We start from the raw sequence: 19,581 nt of genomic DNA, 5'->3' as shown, positions 1-19,581 counted from the left end.
ATCCTGGAGCAGTTAAGATACGGCCAGTTACTCAATGCGATGAACTTTTTTTTTTCCCATTTTAGTACTGGTGTTTAATAATTTCTCAGTGTATTCCCTGAGGGAAGAGTGGATTATTTTGATGATACTCGAAATGGGTGGGGGCAGATAACAAGCTGACTAATAGATGGTCCTGATTAGCCTTTGAACGTAGCCTGGTTTCCCTAGAATCAAAACGCAACCTTCAGGGCAAAACAAGACGCTTAAGCTACGAGCTCCAGACTGAAAACTACAGCTACTGCTACAGGATACCATGACCCCCCTCCATTTTATGTGCTCACAATAATCTGCATGCTACCATACCATGACAAATGCTTGGACATGACTGAAAAATACCCTAAAGCATCTTTCATTAATTGCCTCATAACTGTGTGTGGCCCAGTTTCCATGTCTAGTAATAAGCATAATGTCCTCCTGTCTTATGTGGGACATTATTTACACCAAAAATGAGCAAATAGTGGCCCGGGGGCCACATGCGGCCCTTACTCTAATTTTGTACGGCCCTTAAGGAAACATAAAAAATGGCAACAAAATGACAAAAAAATACACAAAACCACATGAAAAATACAAAAATGACAACAGAATTACACAAAAAACACATTATGGTAACAACAAACATTTTTAATGAACAAAAATTATTCCAAAAACACAAAACAACAACAAACACACACAAATTATAGAAACATTTACAAAATGACGGAAAAATATTTTAAAAAATACGACACCAAAAGTATACAAAAATCACTACAAAAAACCCAACACAATAACACACACAAAATGAGAGACTAATACACGAAACCACATGAAAAATACAAAAATGCCAACAAAAAACATGTTATGGCAACAAACAAAAAAAATTATGTAATAAATGACTCCAAAATACAATGTGACAACAAAAATAACACATAATTACTTGCAAACGTCAACTACAGAAATACATACAGTACATGACAGAAAAAAATACAAAACAACAATTTAAGTACACAAAAATGACTCCAAAAACACAATATGACAATAAAAAAGCACACAATTACTTTATGAAAGAAAAAAAAAAAAAAAAAAATATATATATATATATATATACAAAACAACAATTTAAGTACCGGTACACAAAAAATGACTCCAAAGAACCCAACACCACACACAAAACGAGAGACAAATGTACAACATGACGACAAAAATCTGCAAAATGACTCGAAAAAACTCAAAACCTACAAGTGCAAAATGACAACTAAAATACACTAAACAACCCCAAAACACACAAACACCTTGTTTGTTCCTGTATTAATGCTCCGATTGGTCATTTTTAAAAAATGCTGACGTGAATGTTGATAATAATGCCCTCAGACCACAGAATCACGTTTTTGTTGCCCCTGCTGTGGTGCAAGTTGCCCATTTCTGATTTACACAGTTTCCGCACCTTTTTTATCCTTCCCCAGCAGCACCACCTTTGGTTTGTACATGGGTGGCTCCACCAGGGTGGGCCTCATGTCAGAGATGCGGATGTCGTTGGGAGAGCCACCCATGGAGTCCTTAGAAGAGAAAGCATAAGCCCACATGTTGATGTCAGGCTGCTGTAGAACAGAAAGCAGAAGCTTTGGGCAAAGTAGTGCACAGAATGTGAGAAAGTGCTCAGATAATTGTTTTTAATGATACTGTGGCAGGCATTATTTAAATGATTATGCAGCATTTTCCGTCAGTGAAAGACAAACCTCTGAGCTTTCTGTCAAGTCCTCCTTGTCCTTCCTCTTGGGAATATCGATTCCAGAGTTATGCATTGATCCTTGATCCATTAGTTGTGTCTGAGAGAAGTCCTGCATCTCTCTGTCGCTCACCTGATTCATGAGGTTCATTTCGGCAGTCATGCACTGAGAGAAAAAAGTTTGAAGAGCAGATTTAGTATTATCATATTGAGACCCAAGGTGCGTTACACAAAGTCATGTTTAACAACATAAAAGTTACATTTAATAAATGGAAGGAAATGTAAAACGTTGATGAAACGTTTTTCTGTAAACTTAATTATTTGGAGATTGATGTTGAACATGTAAAATGATAACACAACAATAGTTTAAAAAACAAAGAATAAAAAATGAAAAATTATTATTTACACCAGCAGAAATAAACGATTGATTTGATCCACAAACACGTGCGAAAAAGAGTAGGAAGAAGTGTAAACTAATTTATTTATTCATTCACTACCCATTTTCATTATTTAAATACAAATAATAATACAATTAATTACCCATATATCATTATACAAACAATCTATATATTCACAAATAGTCCATATAGCTAATCAGTATTACATAACAACTTATAGCCTTTCTTCATTCCTGGACCTTGTGAAAATCATTTCTTTATACCTGTTTTTAAACTGAATTATGTTTGAACATAAGTTTAGCTCCACATAAAGCTGTTTAATTAATCATAATCATATTACGATTTTGATTATTACACTCAACGATTAAAGAATAACATAATCGCGAAAAACGATAACTGAATTTTTTTTCATCCTACAGTGAACATACCTGAATTCATAATTTGCAGTTCCCTTGAAATTAGTTTTTGTTATTTAAATGCTACAGTTCAGTGGCAACTTATAAATGTCCGTAGCAGTTCAGCAATTATTTACAAAAAGGGAACATACATGAATAATATTTTAGTTTCCCTTTTTATTTTTGTGAATATAGAAAAACACATGCAAACTGTATGTACAGTATATGCAGCATGCCTGCATGTGGACCGCCCCCTCTGACTGACCTCCTTTGGGGGCAGCGGCCATGGCGGCTCAATATGGCTCTTTGCTGAGGTGCGTGTGCCCATGTTGGTTCCTGCAGAGGTGGCGGAGCCAGAGCTCAGCTGGTGCTGGTTTTGGTGCTGGTGCTGGTGTTGGTGTTGATGTTTGGTGTTGGTGTTGGTGCATGTGTCCGGCATGCACACTTTTACCCACGAGGCTTTGCACTGACTTGACCATGTTCTTAAGATCCTCAGGGTAAGGGGGTTGATAGCGCTTAAATTAATCTCCACCTTTGAAAAGCAAAAACAAACAAACGACGGATTCAAAAGAAAAATATAAACCAGAGAATATATGATTATTTTTAAAGATTCAATTCGCATTGATCAACCTGAAATGGGATAGTATCAATGTTTCTAACTGTACTATATGTGATGTGATCAATGCGTACAACCACATTACGTCCTTAAACACAATCATCTTACTTCCTATTAGATCAATCACTGGCTTGTCCAGCCTTCCATGCAACAAAAGTAGATTACGTTCAAAAAGGAACTTAGTTCTGATTGGATGTGAACATTTTTAAATTGTGGGGACTGCTGCTTAGTGACAATATACATTAATTTGTAAAATGCTACACTCTTTTACTTTTAATGTCATTAAAGAGTTTATGCAAATTAGGCTGCTTTTGCCCGCCTTATATTAGTCTGCTAGAGTGTGATGACAGCCTGCTGCTCCACGAACTTGAGGAAAAAACTCTCGCCGTAAAAGCTTAATCCTGTAGCTACAGATGCAATATTTGTAGCTTCAAATGTTGTTACAATTCTTTAAAAATTCTACTTTTAGCGTGGAATACTTAGCATTTTAATCTAGAACTTCTGCTTCTACTTATTGCTTTCACCTCCTAAGAGCAATCATCAGTGGATCCCTGGTTAGATAATCTTGCCCTGCATAACATATTTAAATTTGACTCTAAATAAATGTCTGTTAAATCCTCAGTGACAGCTGTGGCTACATCGTAGTTTACCACCACTAAGTGTGGAGTGAAAGAATAATCCCTTAATTCTGTAAAGTGGACTTTGAGTCTCTATGAGAAAGTGCTAATGCATTATTATTATTATTTTTGCTCTAGAAGTCAGACATTTTGCTCTGACAATTCCCCATTAAAACTCAGACTGAATGAGTGAACTGACCTTAACCTTCCCAGAATTGTCCTCCCTCTTCTTTCTTGTCCTCAAAGTCAAAAGCCACAGTCATTCCTCTGCTGCCTCTGCTCCTCCCACAGTGTGGGATTAAAGCTGTCACTGTCCGACTGGTAATCTGCACATCCACACAAATACAGAATAAAACCAGAACACACAGGTAAAAAAATTATGTAATCTGCATTGTATCAATGGTTCCAGCTTCACCTCAAATGTGAAAAAAACATTTAAATCACATGATCAAATATTGCAAAAACTCAAACAATAAAATGCTAGCAGTCAGGTTATATGAATTAAGGATTGTAAGAAAAAAAATTCAATTTAGTGATATATCCCAATATTTCACCCAGCTATTATTGTAATTTTTTTTCCGAATTTAAGAACTTCACAGAATCAGAATCTGTTGTAAGAAGCAAAAACGTTTTTGAAAAATGTAGTTTGATAAACACACCAAATAAATTGTATTTCATATCATTTTGTACTTGTAAAGGTGAAATTTGTAATTATTTGATATTGCAATACTGTATATCATATTATATATTATCGAGATGTATCAGGTTATATTGTATTGTTAAATGAAAATGGTGAATTGTATGGTATAATGAATAAATAAAGCCTTCCAGCAATGCAAAAACTCTGAAGTTATATCAGAAAAATAATACATAATGTGTTAAGTTGCTGACTTTTATTGATTAGTACCATAAAAAAATAAGGTTGCCGTGGCATTTATGGAAATTCATTGATTACAAACCCTCCTCATTGACTTTATGAAAATGTCTTTGAAACACATTCAAAGAGAATATGGAAAAAAGAACACTTCATACCCTCATCGTGCCGCGGCTGCTGAGGGGAAACATGTAGTTGGTCAAAACCTTCTGTTTGGTTTCTGGGTGAGCTTCTGTCTGAAGTGGGATCAGAGCCTTGGACTGAAAACACACACACACACACACACGCACGCACACATTGGGAGCTGAAGTTCTGTGCTTAATTTACTCTACTTAAATTGATTTATTTTGTAATTGTGGAAAGTCTGACAGCTACTTCATATTGTGTTGCTTTAAAATATCGAAACCTATTAACACGTACTGATATGGAACATATTTTTTAATCATTATTTATTTATAAACAAACACACCTTTTATAACTTAATTTGCAAGCTTAACCCTCTGAAGTCCAGTGTAATCGCACCATAAAAATGGTTTAGCTTGCCTTGTTTGGTAGCGTTCTTTTCAGCACAAACTTCAGCTGCATGAATTTATAGTTATTTGATCATTTTTGACATAATATATAAAACACAATGAACTTAAAATCACACCAAATCCAAGCAGAAAAAAATGGGTCTTTTTTACTGGTGAAAACCACAAATATGTTTAACGAACTGATTTGATGAATGGGAATGCAAATACAAAGTATAATTATCAAAATAATATGTACAAGTTCACAAAAAAACAAAGTTGTATGCAACAATTTACATAAAAAAAAAACAGGAAATGCCTCAGGTGTTTTTCACAAATCATTTTAAAACTGTTAAAAAAAATATCACAATCAGATGACACAGATTATTTGTGCCACTAAAATAAACAGTTCTTGTCGACAATAACACGTTCCATAAAACATAGTGTGGAAAAACAAATTGGTGTTTGGATTTTGAGGCGTGAATGCATTTGTGCTGATTTGAAATTGGCAATGTATTGATGCATTTAAATGCACCAACTCCTTCTGAATTGCAATCTCATTCCGTTTTGAGCAGGACGTAGTGATCTCACAAAAACTTTCAAAGATTTGAGTGGGACTGAAAGAGCAGAAGCCTGAACGGCAACATGAAACAGCATCATATACAATTAAATTAAATATCTATAAGCTTTTTTTTTTTAATACATAAAGCTTCATCAGCGACAATAGTATTGATTGACGTGAAACGAGCGGTTTATGACACTCACCTGATTGTCAGAGAGCCACAGAGCTGCCAGGGTCCTTCAGTTTGGTGAGGTAAACGGGAGGTTCTTCAACTGAAATCAACACCAAGAGGGACGGTCAGAGGCGTTTTTGATATAGGCAACATGGGCAGCTGCCCAGGGCGGCAATCTCTAGGAGAAACGGCACGAGAAGAAAAAAAAAAAAAAATCATTACTTTTATATAGCGCTGCTGGGCTGACTGAGCACCCATCCTCATAAATTATGAGGATGTCGAGGTGTGTTTGTGTGTTTGAAACACACAAACACACCTCAACATTCACTGCCACGTCACCCAAAGGTGTCCAAACAGTAGAACACGCTTTGTTTGCAGCCTCGAGTGCAGACAGCCAGAGCCCCTTCAGAAAAGAGCGGATTTAAGGTTATTCGTTGTACGACGCATACGCAGTGCACCGTGTGTGCGGGGTTTCAACGGTTCTCAGTGATTCCTCCGCTCCGAGTGAAAAAAGTCGGCTCCAATAGTGACTCTTTACACTTGTGCTTTCCTCTCAGTTCTCTATTTCTTATACATGCTTCACAATTTGAAAATATCTTGTGCTGTGGTATCTGCTGCAGATATTCACTAAAATCTGCTTTTAAATGTTTGCTTTAGCAAACAACAGTGTGTAAAATGTTGACAAAAAACGGTTTTTAAACGGAGTCAATAACGATGAGAAGTGGAATGAGGGACAATCCTGAAACTAAAAAAAATGTCTCTTTATCTTTTTAAGGCTTTTTTTTTCTCAGTCTGTGCAGCGTCTGTTTCATATTTCTCCTGAACGCAGTCGTTTTATGGCCTCTTTCTGGTGATGGATAGGGTTACGTCAATCTCATTTCGATAAGTTTTGTTACATTGATAATATGTTCGACTGTCTGCAGTTGCAGGACCGGTGTTATGTTATAAGTGAGGACCATTTTCACTAGTCACCAATGAGTCCCACATAGGGTTCATCGAAATGTCTAATCAAACCCACAAATAAATAAATAGTTTTGTCATTTTCTCCTTTACAGCTTTGCAATAAATGTAATTGTTATTTAACAATAATCAGATAAATTGTCATCAAATGTGTCCAAACTATTATTGTATTTATTTATTTATTTATTTAATTATTATCATTTAAATAAAACGTCTTTGGCTAAATAATAATAAAGGGCTAGCAGTTTGGCAGTGATAAGCATAAACCACACCATAGGTGAAAAATGCACATATGAGGACATGATTCATGACTTTGCCCGCACCAAGGCAAGACGGGTATGCTTTTAGTTTTAACAAAGCACTGATTTGTAGTTGTAGTGTGTAGTTGTGTACAAAACAAACACAAGCAAACCTTTTGGTTTTTTCTATTTTTCTTTTGTTTAATCTTACCCTTATAAGAATTGTTTTCCCAATAATGTATTTAATTATTATTTTCATTTAACTTTGTATGACAGTACACTAAGCTATACAAAGTTTACAAGCTTTAAATTGCACTACTTTGTAAAATACTTTGTTTTACTCGTTTTGTATATAGTTTTCTTGAATTGATGTAGCCCACTCAGGGAGTAATTCATGTCAGAACAGCCACTGGGGATGGTAAAAAAAAAGTGAATACATTTTTTTTTTTTTTTTAAACGGAGAGAGATGTTACATTTTTCCACACAGCGCACAGCCTGCAGAGCCCATCACCATGGCAACACACTCACCTGTACCTATGGCAACCGTACGCAGACACAGAACCCAAAAGGCCATTGAGAAATTGTCGCCTACAAGTTTTGTGTGGGTGCGCCTACTGTCACTCCTGAGTCATATCGTCGTGTGTGTGTGTGTGTGTGTGTGTGTGCGTGTGTGTGTGCGTACCTGTTGTCACTGAGGTTAAGGACTCGTAGTTTGACCATCTGCCCGATCTCATCAGGGAGGAACTCCAGTTTGTTGGATCGCAGTGACATCACCGTCACGTTCTTGCAGTTGCCGATCTGTAACACACACAGAAAGCAACAACGCACAACCCGACGCAGCGCCGTATAAATAACACAAGTCTGTCAGTGTGGGATATGATCTTTCACAATGAACATGGGTTTGTATCCAGTAAGGGTATAACGATTCATCCATTAGATCGATTAATCGATTTATATTCCTACGATCCAACTACGCTCGATCTCAGCTCGGCTAGTTGGCCTTCCTGATGACATCAATCGATCTAAAATTGTTTTAAAAGGTAATCAACCATTGTATTGATACAAGGATATAACGTCTTCGATTTAATACATGGCAGACTTTATATCAATGTGTTTTAAAAGCGCTTTTAATATTAAAGACATTACGCGGCACGCAACAGCGAGCAAGAAATTGTTTTGGACCCTTTCAACGCATGCGTGAAACGCATCTCCATCCTGTGGGCCTGTTTTTGGTACTATTTAAAAAGGTTGAAACCCTGCTATTGAAAAAGAATTAGAAATGTATGTTTTGAGTGAATTCCGATTTTTTTTTTTATTTTCTGTTTGGTTTTTGATTGTCAATGAGGTGTATTTTGTTTTTATCCAATTTTTTAATTACCAATTAAAAACCCCACAAAACAGTCACATATTTACATGCGTACTATTAAAACATGTAACAAATGTTATAGTCAGTTTACATCTAAATATCACGTCTCAGGAGCTCTGTCGTAAAGACTGCGAGCGGAGGAAGTGAAGTTGTCTACGCGCATGCGTTGAAAGGATCTGAAACTATCAGGCCTGAGAAAGGATTGGGCACTGACAGTAGCGTTAGCTTGTTAGCATTAGCTTAGTTGATAACTATCAAGGAAAAGTATCAGGTTTAGCCACTGCTCATTTGAACCTGAACAGATCTTGGTTGCGCTTCATTTGTGTATTAATATTGTATTATTTTTCATGTTGAAAAACAAAGCAGAAGAGTCAGATAAACCTGATATGTAATTTTATTGAGTATTGAAAATGAGAGCAGAAAAATTTACTTCATGTTAATACAAACTGAAGTGTTGGTTGGACTTTATTCAAATAAAATCTATATACATTCAACATTAAATGGTTGTTTACTTGTTTGTTTATGTCCATAATACATTTATAGATGATTCCCTTACAAGAAACATCAGGAATCTATGAAAGCTCACCTGCACTGTGCTGCAGTATTTGGGTATTTATTTCAGTCACACTGGTTGAATTAATTATTATTATAATTATTATTATTTCAAGTCACTGAATCGTTTCGGATCGAATCGTTCTAAATCTTCCTTGAATCGAATCAACGTCAGCGAATCGTGATTCCAATCAAATCGTTGCTAAAACAAATTGTTACACCCCTTGTATCCAGAGATTTTATTGCCCGTAATGCACAAAGTTCTGCTTACCTCACGAGGCAGCTCCGTGAGGAAGTTCTCATCGGCTGCGAAGGTCCTCAGACTGTGCAGGTATCCAATTGTGGGAGGCAACGACTCCAGCTCGTTGCAACTACAGTCCAACTCCTCCAACAGGGACAGACTGGGACAGAGGGACACACGCAGAAAAAGGACGTTTGAAAGAACTAGAGCTCTTATTCATAAGCTAATACATGTCAGCTTCAGCACTGTAAACACACGCTTTGTGATGCTCTCATTCCACAATTGTCAACAATTATAGATCAACATTATTCCACAGCCCGGGCCAATATACATACCTAATATTCTTGTTGAAAGGGTAAAACAGAGCGGTAAAAAAAACTCCCTTTAGCGTGGATGGAATACATCTATTTATTGAAGGATTTTTAGGAATAATAATGATTATTTTAGGTGTCTTTAGTTTGTTTCATGTGTGGTTATTTGTTGACAATAGCGTAAAGAGAGCGACACAGGAGGAGCTGCGGTATCTTTAAACATGATCAGAGTATTGAGAGTAGGAAACGTTTGGCACACAAAAAAAACCTATAACTTGCATTAGAATTGGTGATGAGCACAATCAGGTTGATGGTTGTAATCCTTTGATAGTACGAGTGTGTGTGCCGTTTTTCCTGCGTCTCAATACGTCCACAGTTACAGCCATAGCAGGACATAACATGACCCCCTTTGACTGCCTTCGTTGGCCTTACGTCAAGCTAACAGCAGGCTAATGCTAATGAGACAACAGTTTTACATTAATGTACTGTCACTGTTAACATTGCATTAGTCTGCTATTATTAGTCCCTATGGACTGAGCCAGCTGGGCCACCATACGGTCTGACGGAGTGCAGAGGAGAGCAGAGGATTTTGACACAATTTCCCTAATTTGATTAGCTTTCTAATTCTTTACGGTGAATTTTCCTCTACTGAAAGAAATGCAATTATTTCACGCATCTAAACAAGCGGCATTTCATAATTCCAAGACCGCTTTTAGAAAACTAGAGGAGCAGCTTCCAGAGAAACTCACACATTGAAACACACAACTCTGCTCAGCTTGTTCTGAATGTGTCAAAGATACATTTCTATTGCCCTCACATCACTTACACATAATCCCCATGAGACTATCTACATAATCATTTCCACAGTGGTGGTTTTTAAGATATGCGTTTGCTGCTGTTTAACAGTGTTTTTGTGCAAGGATCAAACAGTAGAACATGGGTTTGCGCGAGCGGATGTTTACGAGTCTGAGCTAAAGATCCAGTTTTTACAGCCTGTAAACTCACGAGCATCAGTCAAAAGCAAGCGGAGCAGAAATCACGAGCAAGAACAGCTTCAGAGAAGGTAATTTACACATGAACAGATATAACGGTGGATGATGACGGCTTTTTCACATGTGCCTGTTCTGTTGCTTTACTGCACTGGGATGCATGAGCTCACTTCTTCTTTGTACTGTACTGACAAAATCTACTAAAGTACATTTCAAAGTAAATTTCCTAAAAAAACTTGTCTGAAAAAATGAAACCTTAAAATATTATTTCAAAACAAGAAGACAGAATGGACTTGTTGGAATTAGTTTTATTCATACTATGTTATATAGGTTGTGTTCTAAACGTATAACTCATACTAAGTCTGACGTCAAAAGGAGTGTGTAGTGCGTTCCACACGCATGAGCACTACCAGTAAATTAATTTTTCCTTAAAAAAAAATTATAAATAATTTTTGTTTCTTTTTGTTTTCAAAGTGAATGAACACTTGTTTCATTTGTTTATTAGATTAGGTTGGGTTTAGGGTTAAGGTTATAATCTCAGAATAAACTCAGTACGTGACACCGGTACGTAAGATTGTAAGACAATCTCGGTACGCAGCAGTCACATACCGGGATTGTACCCGTGCTGGAATTGCCATTGGCGAATTGTCATACTGAGATTACAATAATATCTTAGTTGAAATTCACATTACTATTGTGTATTAAGAAGTATAATTATGTATTTGTCAGTGAAGTGCATTTTATGCCAAAAATTTACTTTGAACATTTACTTTGAAATTGAATGAACAATCTCAATACACCAAAAGTAGCAAAAATGAATTTTCCGGTAATGCGCATACTCAGATACAATCTCAGTGCGTGACACCGGGAACAAACTAGAACAAAAATAGTCACTGTCCTCCTTGTCTGGTGAAGAAACACAAAACATCCCGGGATTAATGAATTATAAACACTTCTATGCATCCATCTATGGGACTCCACATCCCACAATGCAATGTGTGAAACTTTTCTGACAATGTTAAGTGTGAGTGTTTAAAGTGGAGATCAAAACAAACTTTAGAGCAAATGATCGATTTATCTGATAAAAATTATTGTTGCGAGCAGCTTCTGTTGCTAAAGCTCTTAGACTCTATATGTACATCTAAAGGGGTGCCTTAAAAAGCCACTATCAGACCAAAAACACTAAAAAGAAGGATTTAAAATAATGCCGTAAATCTATGGCAATATTTATTCAGCCTAATGCATGGGATTTGTTCAGGAAGACAAGCGCTCTCGCTGGGTTCAGGTACAAATCTTGTGTCATGTTGATTATTCTATTGACAATGAACTCATAATAAGCATCAAAAATCAACAATCCAAATAATTCTGAGATTGAAAAAAAATGCATATAAAACGTGCATGTTTCTAGTAGATTAAACTCTGTTGAAAATGAAGCTAAGATTTAGCTTATTGAGATAAAAAGCAGCAAGCTTGTCCTTTTTCATTTTTGTATCTTCAACACAGCTGAACAATGATCTCTGAACAAACCCCTGGATTGGAAGGCTAATGTTACTCACCCGTGCTTGGGCTTCGCACTAATGCCACAGCAACGCAGCAAATACAACACAAGACCCCCCCCCAAATCGTCAGGGGCGGCATGATAACACAGGGGGCTAACAGTAAAAAATACACATCAAGCTGCTGAGGAGAGCTCGAAAAGGTTCTGTAGAAGGAGACTTTAAAGTAAATCCACTGCGTTTGAGTGAGTTGTCTGCTTAAAGTGACTTTGTCTGAGAGTCATTAGAGTATATCAGTGCTTCTTACCTCCCGATGGTATTAGGCAGCTGAGGTCAGCTGGTTGTCATCCACTTTCAGTGTTGTGAGCTGTCGTCAACAGGCCTTTATGACAAGACAACGTAAAAAAACAACATCTAAATAAAACCTCAAATCATCTTCTTCTTCCAGAATTTATACTTAGATTTACAGAAGTGGATTAGGGCTAATATCGATGGAGGAATGAATAATTTTAGGCAAAATCAAGAATAAAAGTCAAAATGTCGAGATCTAAGTTAAAGTTTCGAGAATAAAGTTGAAATATAATGTCAACAGATCAAAGTCAAATTTAAAAAATAAACTCAAAATACAATATCGTGACAACACAACATCAGATCTTGGCAAAAGTGCCGGTATCCATTGAATGCGTGGTAGAAACTATAACGGTACTCAAAAGTTGGGTTTAATAAAAGAGATTCTTTCTATTTTAGCTCATAAACTGGCGTTAGAATCTCTTTAAGGACTTTGATGAGATTGCTGCCTAAAAATAATCTGTTCAGAAGGGAAGAAACTCAGTCAAAGTTTGGTGGAGTGGAGCATTCAGCTCCATCTGTGGCTATTGAGGAGCTACAAAAAACAGATTAGGGCCTGTTTTGATGGAGACTGTTGTCGTATATGTCGAAGTTGGGTTAATAACAAAGAGATTCTTTCTTTTTGAGCTCATAAATACAAGCATTGTAATCTCTATGTAATACTATACGCTGAATTGGCCCGTCTGCTTCCGTAGATTTGACTTTAAAGGTGCAGTCTGCAACTCTCATAAAAGTGACTTTTTGTCATATTTGCTAAAGCTGTCACTATGTAAGGACAGCTTTACATCAAACTAATAGTTTGTGTGAAAAAAAACAGGCTAATTGAGTCCCCCTGCTACTCCTGCAGCCTTTGGCAGATTGCCAGAATGCACCGTGACCGAGCAAAAAGAACCAATCAGAGCCAGGATTGTGTTGATGGGCTATCTGACAGCTGTTGTTCACAGGTTCCGCCCCTTACCCGGGCTGGAGCGCCGTCTTTTTTACAGTGTATAGTCTGGAGGAGATGGAATTGGGGACTTTTCTGCTTGAAAGGTACTTACTGCTGTTTTATTTACATTATGTTTGATTTATAATTGTTTCACTAGACCTCTGTAGTGCATGTGTTGTTTGTGTGTGCACGCAGCAGCCTCCGTTTGGCTGCTGTACGTGACACTGTGTAGTCGCTGCTGCTGCGAGAATGGTGTGTGCACATTGAGAGAGCGAAGCGCTGTAGTAATATGCTTTTAACAGAGCATGTTATATTACTGTAATGTTGCTGTCGGACTAACGTTAGCTTGTTAGCTCCTCTGAGGGAGGGACTTTGGAAAGTTTGGAAGCAGGGCAAGAGAGCAGCGGGGAGGGAGGGGGAGAGAGGGATCTGAGAGTTGTGGACGGCACCTTTAATAGCAAACCTTTGACTTTTATCACAATATTGTATTTTGAGTTCATTTTGGAAATTTCGGCTTTAATCTCAACATTATGTTTCAACTTTATTCTCGACATTTCGATTTTATTCTTGGTTTGCCCAAAATTACTTTCTCCATCAAAATTGGCCCTAATCTGTTTCTGTACTTATTAGACAAACCGTAGCAAAGCTTTATTAGCGTGTACCTCTCATTGGTATTAAATAATCAGCTCAAACTACTTTTCCTTTAAGAAAAATGTGTAGAACATCCAAATGTAACAATCGTTGGCATTAATTAGAAATATTTCATTAACATTTATTGTAATTCTGATTATGTGTGGTGTGTGTGTGTGTGTGTGTGTGTGTGTGTGTGTGTGTGTGTGTGTGTGTGTGTGTGTGTGCGTGTGTGTGTGTGTGTGTGTGTGCGTGTGCGTGTGTGTGTGTTTACCTAGCGTGTCAGGTAAGTGCTGCAGCATGTTGGAGGACAGCAGCAGGTCTTCTAAAGACTCACACCCTGACACGTCCATGTCCAACGTCTCGATCCGATTCTTGGCTAAGTCCAAGTAGCGTAATTGACGAAGCTTCCCTATTGACTGATATAGATATATGTGAATATGTTGAAAAGAAAAGTTAGCGTTTTTACCGCTGAGATTATATCTTTTTCTGCTCACCCCTGGTATGGACTGTAGTGAGTTGTTGTCCATCCACAGCTCCTTTAGGTTGTGGATTTGTTCCAACACCTCTGGCTAGCATGCAAAGAGGGGATAGCCACATTTATATTTATGAATCTCTGTAGGGTCATTCCTTGTCATTTCAACACATTTTCAGAACTGCCCACAAACTTCGCTTTCAAAAAATTCAGAATTTTTTACCAATTGTTTCGTGATTATTGAAGGTAGGCACAATGTGCATTTTTAGTTTGGGTGGATGAATACTTTTTGAGATATGGACAAATTAGTGATTTTGAAGGAAAAACACCCCAATCAAAAAAAAAAAAGCAGAACATTATAATTTTTTTCCAAAAATAAATGTTGATGCAATGGTTTTGATATATTTTTATGTTACTAGTGAAAAAACTAATAAACAATAAATGATTATAAGACACAGAGACAAGCGACATTGGCCTCATGTAAAGGATTTTCAATATTTGCAAGAGTTGAAATAACCCAAAGTTAGGGTCCAAAAATAAAATGCAGAAGTTGCATAAAAACACATGGTTTATATCCCAAGAAAGAGTCATCCTCATACTCTAAATTAAACAGAGATCAGATTATTTCTTACATTCCCACATGCAGTTATGGGCCAATGAAAATGGTAAAAAAAAAAAGAAGTTTTTTTTTTGGGATTTCAAGCGACTATCACTTAAGAACCAATGCATATACTGTATGTGACTAAATCATTAGTGATGTGAACAGTCTATATACTAGCTCAAAGTTGATCACATCACAGGGAGCTGAGGCATATGCTAAGTTGTTTACTGAAGGCCCAAACATGTTTGAGCCCAAAACTGCTACCAAACTTTTTTTCATATTTGAGTAGATGCCTGTCCACCAGATAGAGGTATAGCAGATTGTATATTCTGAGAGAGTAGGTGGAAATTCTATAACATATACCAAAGTTTAAGTCCCTATGTGATGGAGTTCCTGAGATAATGGAAGCTGAAAATGGAAGAAACAGGAGGACTCACAAAAATCGACACATATCCCCCTCACTTAATTGGCCAAATCTCAAGAGTATTAATCTGATTAAATTAAAAATGTACAGTGTGCCTGTTGAATAATTAAAAAACAATTTGATTAAAAGTCTGAATTTTTTTTTAAACGACATGGAGTGACCCTATTGTAAAATATGTATATTCTGCTTTGTAACATATGCAATGTGTGGCTGGCAGAAAAGGTAGAACTGGGTAATTTAACGGAATCCAGTCACAACTGAACTTTGTGTAAATATGTCATGTGACTCTTTATACAGCCTCCTCTTCATAATCCAGCAGCTTCCCATTATGCATTAAACTGTGAACTTTGTAAACCGTCTTTCTCTGAAATGGAATCCATTATCAGTGTTTCCGACTTTGGTCAAATGTTTACATAATTTGATCTTTTTGAGCCATATCGCTTGAAATAAATCTATAGTAAACACGAACCATATGCCACACACAATAAGGCAAACAGATTTTTATTTATTAAACTATATAATGTTTTCCCTCATAAATATAAACATATGGGGGTTAATATCTGTTTTCTTTTGCATAATTTCATGAGTGAAGAAAACAACAACACATCCATTCCATGACTTTAGAAAGACGACCCGCTCTTTCTTGTCATTTTCAGAACTGTCAGCATATTATATAGTTTCCAGAGTTCAGTAAAGTAGATCCCCATTTTAGTTTTAGTTTAAAAAAAGAAACTGTCAGCATCATTCTCACCATTTCAGAGATTCATTGCTACCCAGATCCAGCCTCTCCAGCTGTGTCAGTCTGTGGATGGACCTGAACAATCACAAGAAGCAGGGATAAGGAAACATGGTGCCAATCCAATGAAAACCACAATCCTCAAACAATTGGTTTGGGCTACAAATAAAAAATCTAATCAAATCCAGTTACCATTGCAAATGTCACGAAGCTATAAAGTCATCGTCACAATTCCACAAAAATCTAGTCAATGTTTTGGGTTTTAAAATCATCTAAATAGTTTTACCATGAAGTAACTGCTCTGTTGTGTAGTAAAGGTAAAAGAAACCAAAAAGGGAAGTTCCACTTCTTCAAACTGCCTAAATCAGGGTTCTCAACTGGTCTCATACTGGGACCCAAATTTTGCCACAGTCATTAAATCACAACCCACTTTTTTTGAGAATTCAACCAACCAAATTAAATTTTTCAAGAATAGCTGTTGAAAAAACAGAATTCTATGTATTTTCCTGTGCAACTTACATTTCACAGCATGCTTGTCAAAAGAAAAAAATCCTTCAAAATAAAAGACAAGTCCAACATGAGAGACATTAAGTATTTATTTATTTTTGACCAGCTGTCTGCAACCCAGGTCCCAACCCACCAGTTGAGAATCGCTGGCCCATTAAGATTTTAGTTGACAAAATTTGTTACAGATATAGTCGACTAAAATATCAAGCATAAGAGTTTATGCATTTTTTAAAAAAGCTTATTAAGGCTTGTCCCGCCTCCCAAGTGACAAAGTAATTCAGATTGGTTCATCATAGTTGGACAATATAAAGTTTTTGTTCACATGTATTTTTCTCGTTACTCATAGTTTCTTGTCACTCAAAAATATATTGGAAGAAAACAATGACAAAAAAAATTTAGTTAATAAAAATGAACACAGACCTTTTAATGCTGTGTATTCTATCGTTTTAAACTATTTTATATTTCAATATTTCACCTTCACTTTCTTTGCACCTTGTGTCAAATAAACTTGTTGCTAGTTTTGTGATTTGTTCACACCTGAAAAATACATAAATAAATAAATAAAAATCTGTATCTGTGATTGTCACATGAAAACAATCTGAGTTTGATTAGTTTGTTAAAATAATATTACTATAACTGCTGTTCTTTCTATTTGCCTTTAACTTTACAATAGTTGAGGGGAAAGTCAGTAGCTGTGTTTCCATTACAGTTTTCACAAAATAAAAGTAATATTTCTAAAGTTTTGACATTCCGCATTCCTTTGTTGTTTCACGTCTAATGTGGCAGTAATAACTTTTTTAAGTATAATGCTAAGAATGTCTCGGTCCTCCACTTCTGTCCACACGTACCACGCCACATTAGGATAGAAGTGGTCATATGACCAGGTGCGTTGTGTGATTGCGGAAAAAGTGTCATCACGGCGTTTTACGATCGAAACGTCTGAAAAACCTCTTCATGAAAGTGTAAAAACTATAAAAACAATATTTGAGTGTTTTTTTGAGAATTCAGGTGTTTCCATTCCCATTTTTTATTGCGCTATTTAGATTTTGCGCATTTCCAAGGGTAACGGAAAGACAGCTAGTAAGAGCGACATAACTCTCATCAGTATTCACAAGCACCTGTCTGGGATAAATATAGTTTTAATCTGGATACACACAGACAGACAGGAGTAGCTCACTTTGGCATGGTTTTCAGGTGGTTCTCTCTCAGCTCCAGGATCCGTAGTTTAGAGAGTCTGCAAAACAAAAAAGCACAAAAATCCTATCGTGATGCTGAAGTCTTTCCAATGTAACAAATGTGTAACATGCCAGTGTTTCCTTAGCGTTTCAAAAGAGGTCAGTGCATAAGCAGTGTAACCCCCAACCAGACCCCCCGCCTCTCCTCTCTGCTGTTAGCTGCACTCACAGCCTACACTCACAGTATTGAACAGGTACTTCATGGATCAGCATTGGTTTACCTGCCAAAGTTAGCTGGCAGATACTCCAGGAAGGCATCGTTTAAGAAGAGCTGGTCAGATTCAGGAGCTGTGTGAAACCATCTGGGAGTCTGAGGAAGAAAAAGAACGAAGGAAGGAAAAAAGAATGAGAGAAGATTGAGATATGTGAGTACAAAGGCAAAAGAGAAGACGGGGAAAAAGAAGGAAAGAAGGGAGGGAGAAAGGAAGTAATGAAGAAGAATTAGATGTGTGAATACCAAGACAAAAGGGAAACATGTCAAAAGAGAGTAAAGGGGAAGATGGGAAATGGAAGGAAAGAAAGAAAGAAGGGCGGAAGGAAGTAATGAAGGAAGTAAATAAAGAAGGTAGGAAAGAAACAATGCAGGAAGTAATGAAGAAGAATGAGATGTGTGAATAAAAAGGCAAAAGGAAGAGAGGAAAAGGAAGGAAGGCAAGAAGGAAGTTAGAGGGAATGAAGGAGGAAGGAAATAAAGAAGGGAGGCAGGACAGGAGGAAGAATCAGTAATGTGAATACCAAGGCAAAAAGGAAACATGACAAAAGACAGGAAAAGGGAAAATGGGAAAAGAAAGAAGGAAGCAATGAAGGAAGTAATTAAGAAGAATAAGATGTGTGAATACGAAGGCAAAAGGGAAACATGCCAAAAGAGAGGAAAATGAAAAAGGAAGATGGGAAAAGGAAGGAAAGAATGAAGGAAGGAAGGAAGGAAGGAAGGAAGGAAGGAAGGAAGGAAGGAAGGAAGGAAGGAAGGAAGGAAGGAGGGAAGGAAAACAGGCAAGTCCTTGGACAGCCTCGTTTGAGTGAAACATGTACGATGTTTCTATAATGTTAGCAGAGACGTTTAACTGCTGTTAGCCTGCAGATGAGTCATCTGCAAAAGTCACACACACACGCACACACACGCGCACACGCACACGCACACACACACACACACACACACACACAGGTACAATATGCTTACTAGATTTGGCATGGTTATTAAACCGCTGAAAGAAAAAACACCAATTACAAGCCTAACGCTGGCTGTTTAAAGCTGAGTGGAATACAACACTTTACTTAAACGGAGGAGTTACAGCAACTATTGACTGACCACGGTGAACCAAACGAGTGGGAACCTCACAGCGTGGGTGCACTGGGAGACAGCAGTGTGATGAGGCCACATGAGGTGAATTGATATGTTGGAAGAGACTTAAATACAAACACAATGCAGTTGTGAATATTTTTAGGAATCTTTGTGGGAAAAAGACAAAATAATGGGGGTAAAATAAAGTAAAGGTTGGTATTCAAAGTGAGACACAATGATTGAAAGACTGTGTTCTTACTTGGTGATTGGGTTGACACTGGCTTCCACCACAGAAAGGCCTTTACAGCACTTTATATTGTCTGGAAACTCCTGGATACCTGTGAGGAACAAACATTCATTTAGGAATACCCACCAAT

The 19,581-nt window shown here is 37.0% G+C and overlaps 2 protein-coding genes across 2 annotated transcripts in view; both read right to left on the bottom strand.

Moving 5' to 3' along the window:
- lrrc7 (leucine rich repeat containing 7) overlaps positions 1 to 5,985 on the bottom strand; it is a 41,324-nt gene extending 35,339 nt beyond the window's left edge. The window contains exons 1-6 of the mRNA XM_028443911.1: positions 5,916 to 5,985; positions 4,800 to 4,901; positions 3,967 to 4,093; positions 2,800 to 3,066; positions 1,752 to 1,907; positions 1,460 to 1,613 (exon numbers count right to left, since the gene is read on the bottom strand). Coding sequence (XP_028299712.1) covers positions 1,460 to 1,613; positions 1,752 to 1,907; positions 2,800 to 2,973 — 484 coding nt within the window. The 5' untranslated portion in view covers positions 2,974 to 3,066; positions 3,967 to 4,093; positions 4,800 to 4,901; positions 5,916 to 5,985. The remainder of the gene's footprint in view (positions 1 to 1,459; positions 1,614 to 1,751; positions 1,908 to 2,799; positions 3,067 to 3,966; positions 4,094 to 4,799; positions 4,902 to 5,915) is intronic.
- Positions 5,986 to 7,763: 1,778 nt separating this feature from the next.
- LOC114461663 (leucine-rich repeat-containing protein 7-like) overlaps positions 7,764 to 19,581 on the bottom strand; it is a 53,403-nt gene continuing 41,585 nt past the window's right edge. Inside the window, 11 exon segments of the mRNA XM_028443910.1 lie at positions 7,764 to 7,881; positions 9,273 to 9,402; positions 12,346 to 12,420; positions 14,219 to 14,363; positions 14,442 to 14,516; positions 16,196 to 16,206; positions 16,209 to 16,258; positions 17,865 to 17,921; positions 18,144 to 18,198; positions 18,201 to 18,232; positions 19,464 to 19,542. Coding sequence (XP_028299711.1) covers positions 12,383 to 12,420; positions 14,219 to 14,363; positions 14,442 to 14,516; positions 16,196 to 16,206; positions 16,209 to 16,258; positions 17,865 to 17,921; positions 18,144 to 18,198; positions 18,201 to 18,232; positions 19,464 to 19,542 — 542 coding nt within the window. The 3' untranslated portion in view covers positions 7,764 to 7,881; positions 9,273 to 9,402; positions 12,346 to 12,382.

Source organism: Gouania willdenowi, chromosome 4, assembly GCF_900634775.1.
Source record: "Gouania willdenowi chromosome 4, fGouWil2.1, whole genome shotgun sequence".
NCBI classification, from domain to species: domain Eukaryota; kingdom Metazoa; phylum Chordata; class Actinopteri; order Blenniiformes; family Gobiesocidae; genus Gouania; species Gouania willdenowi.
The sequence above is the reverse complement of the archived record's forward strand: the minus strand, read 5'-3'. Positions and strand labels throughout refer to the sequence as shown.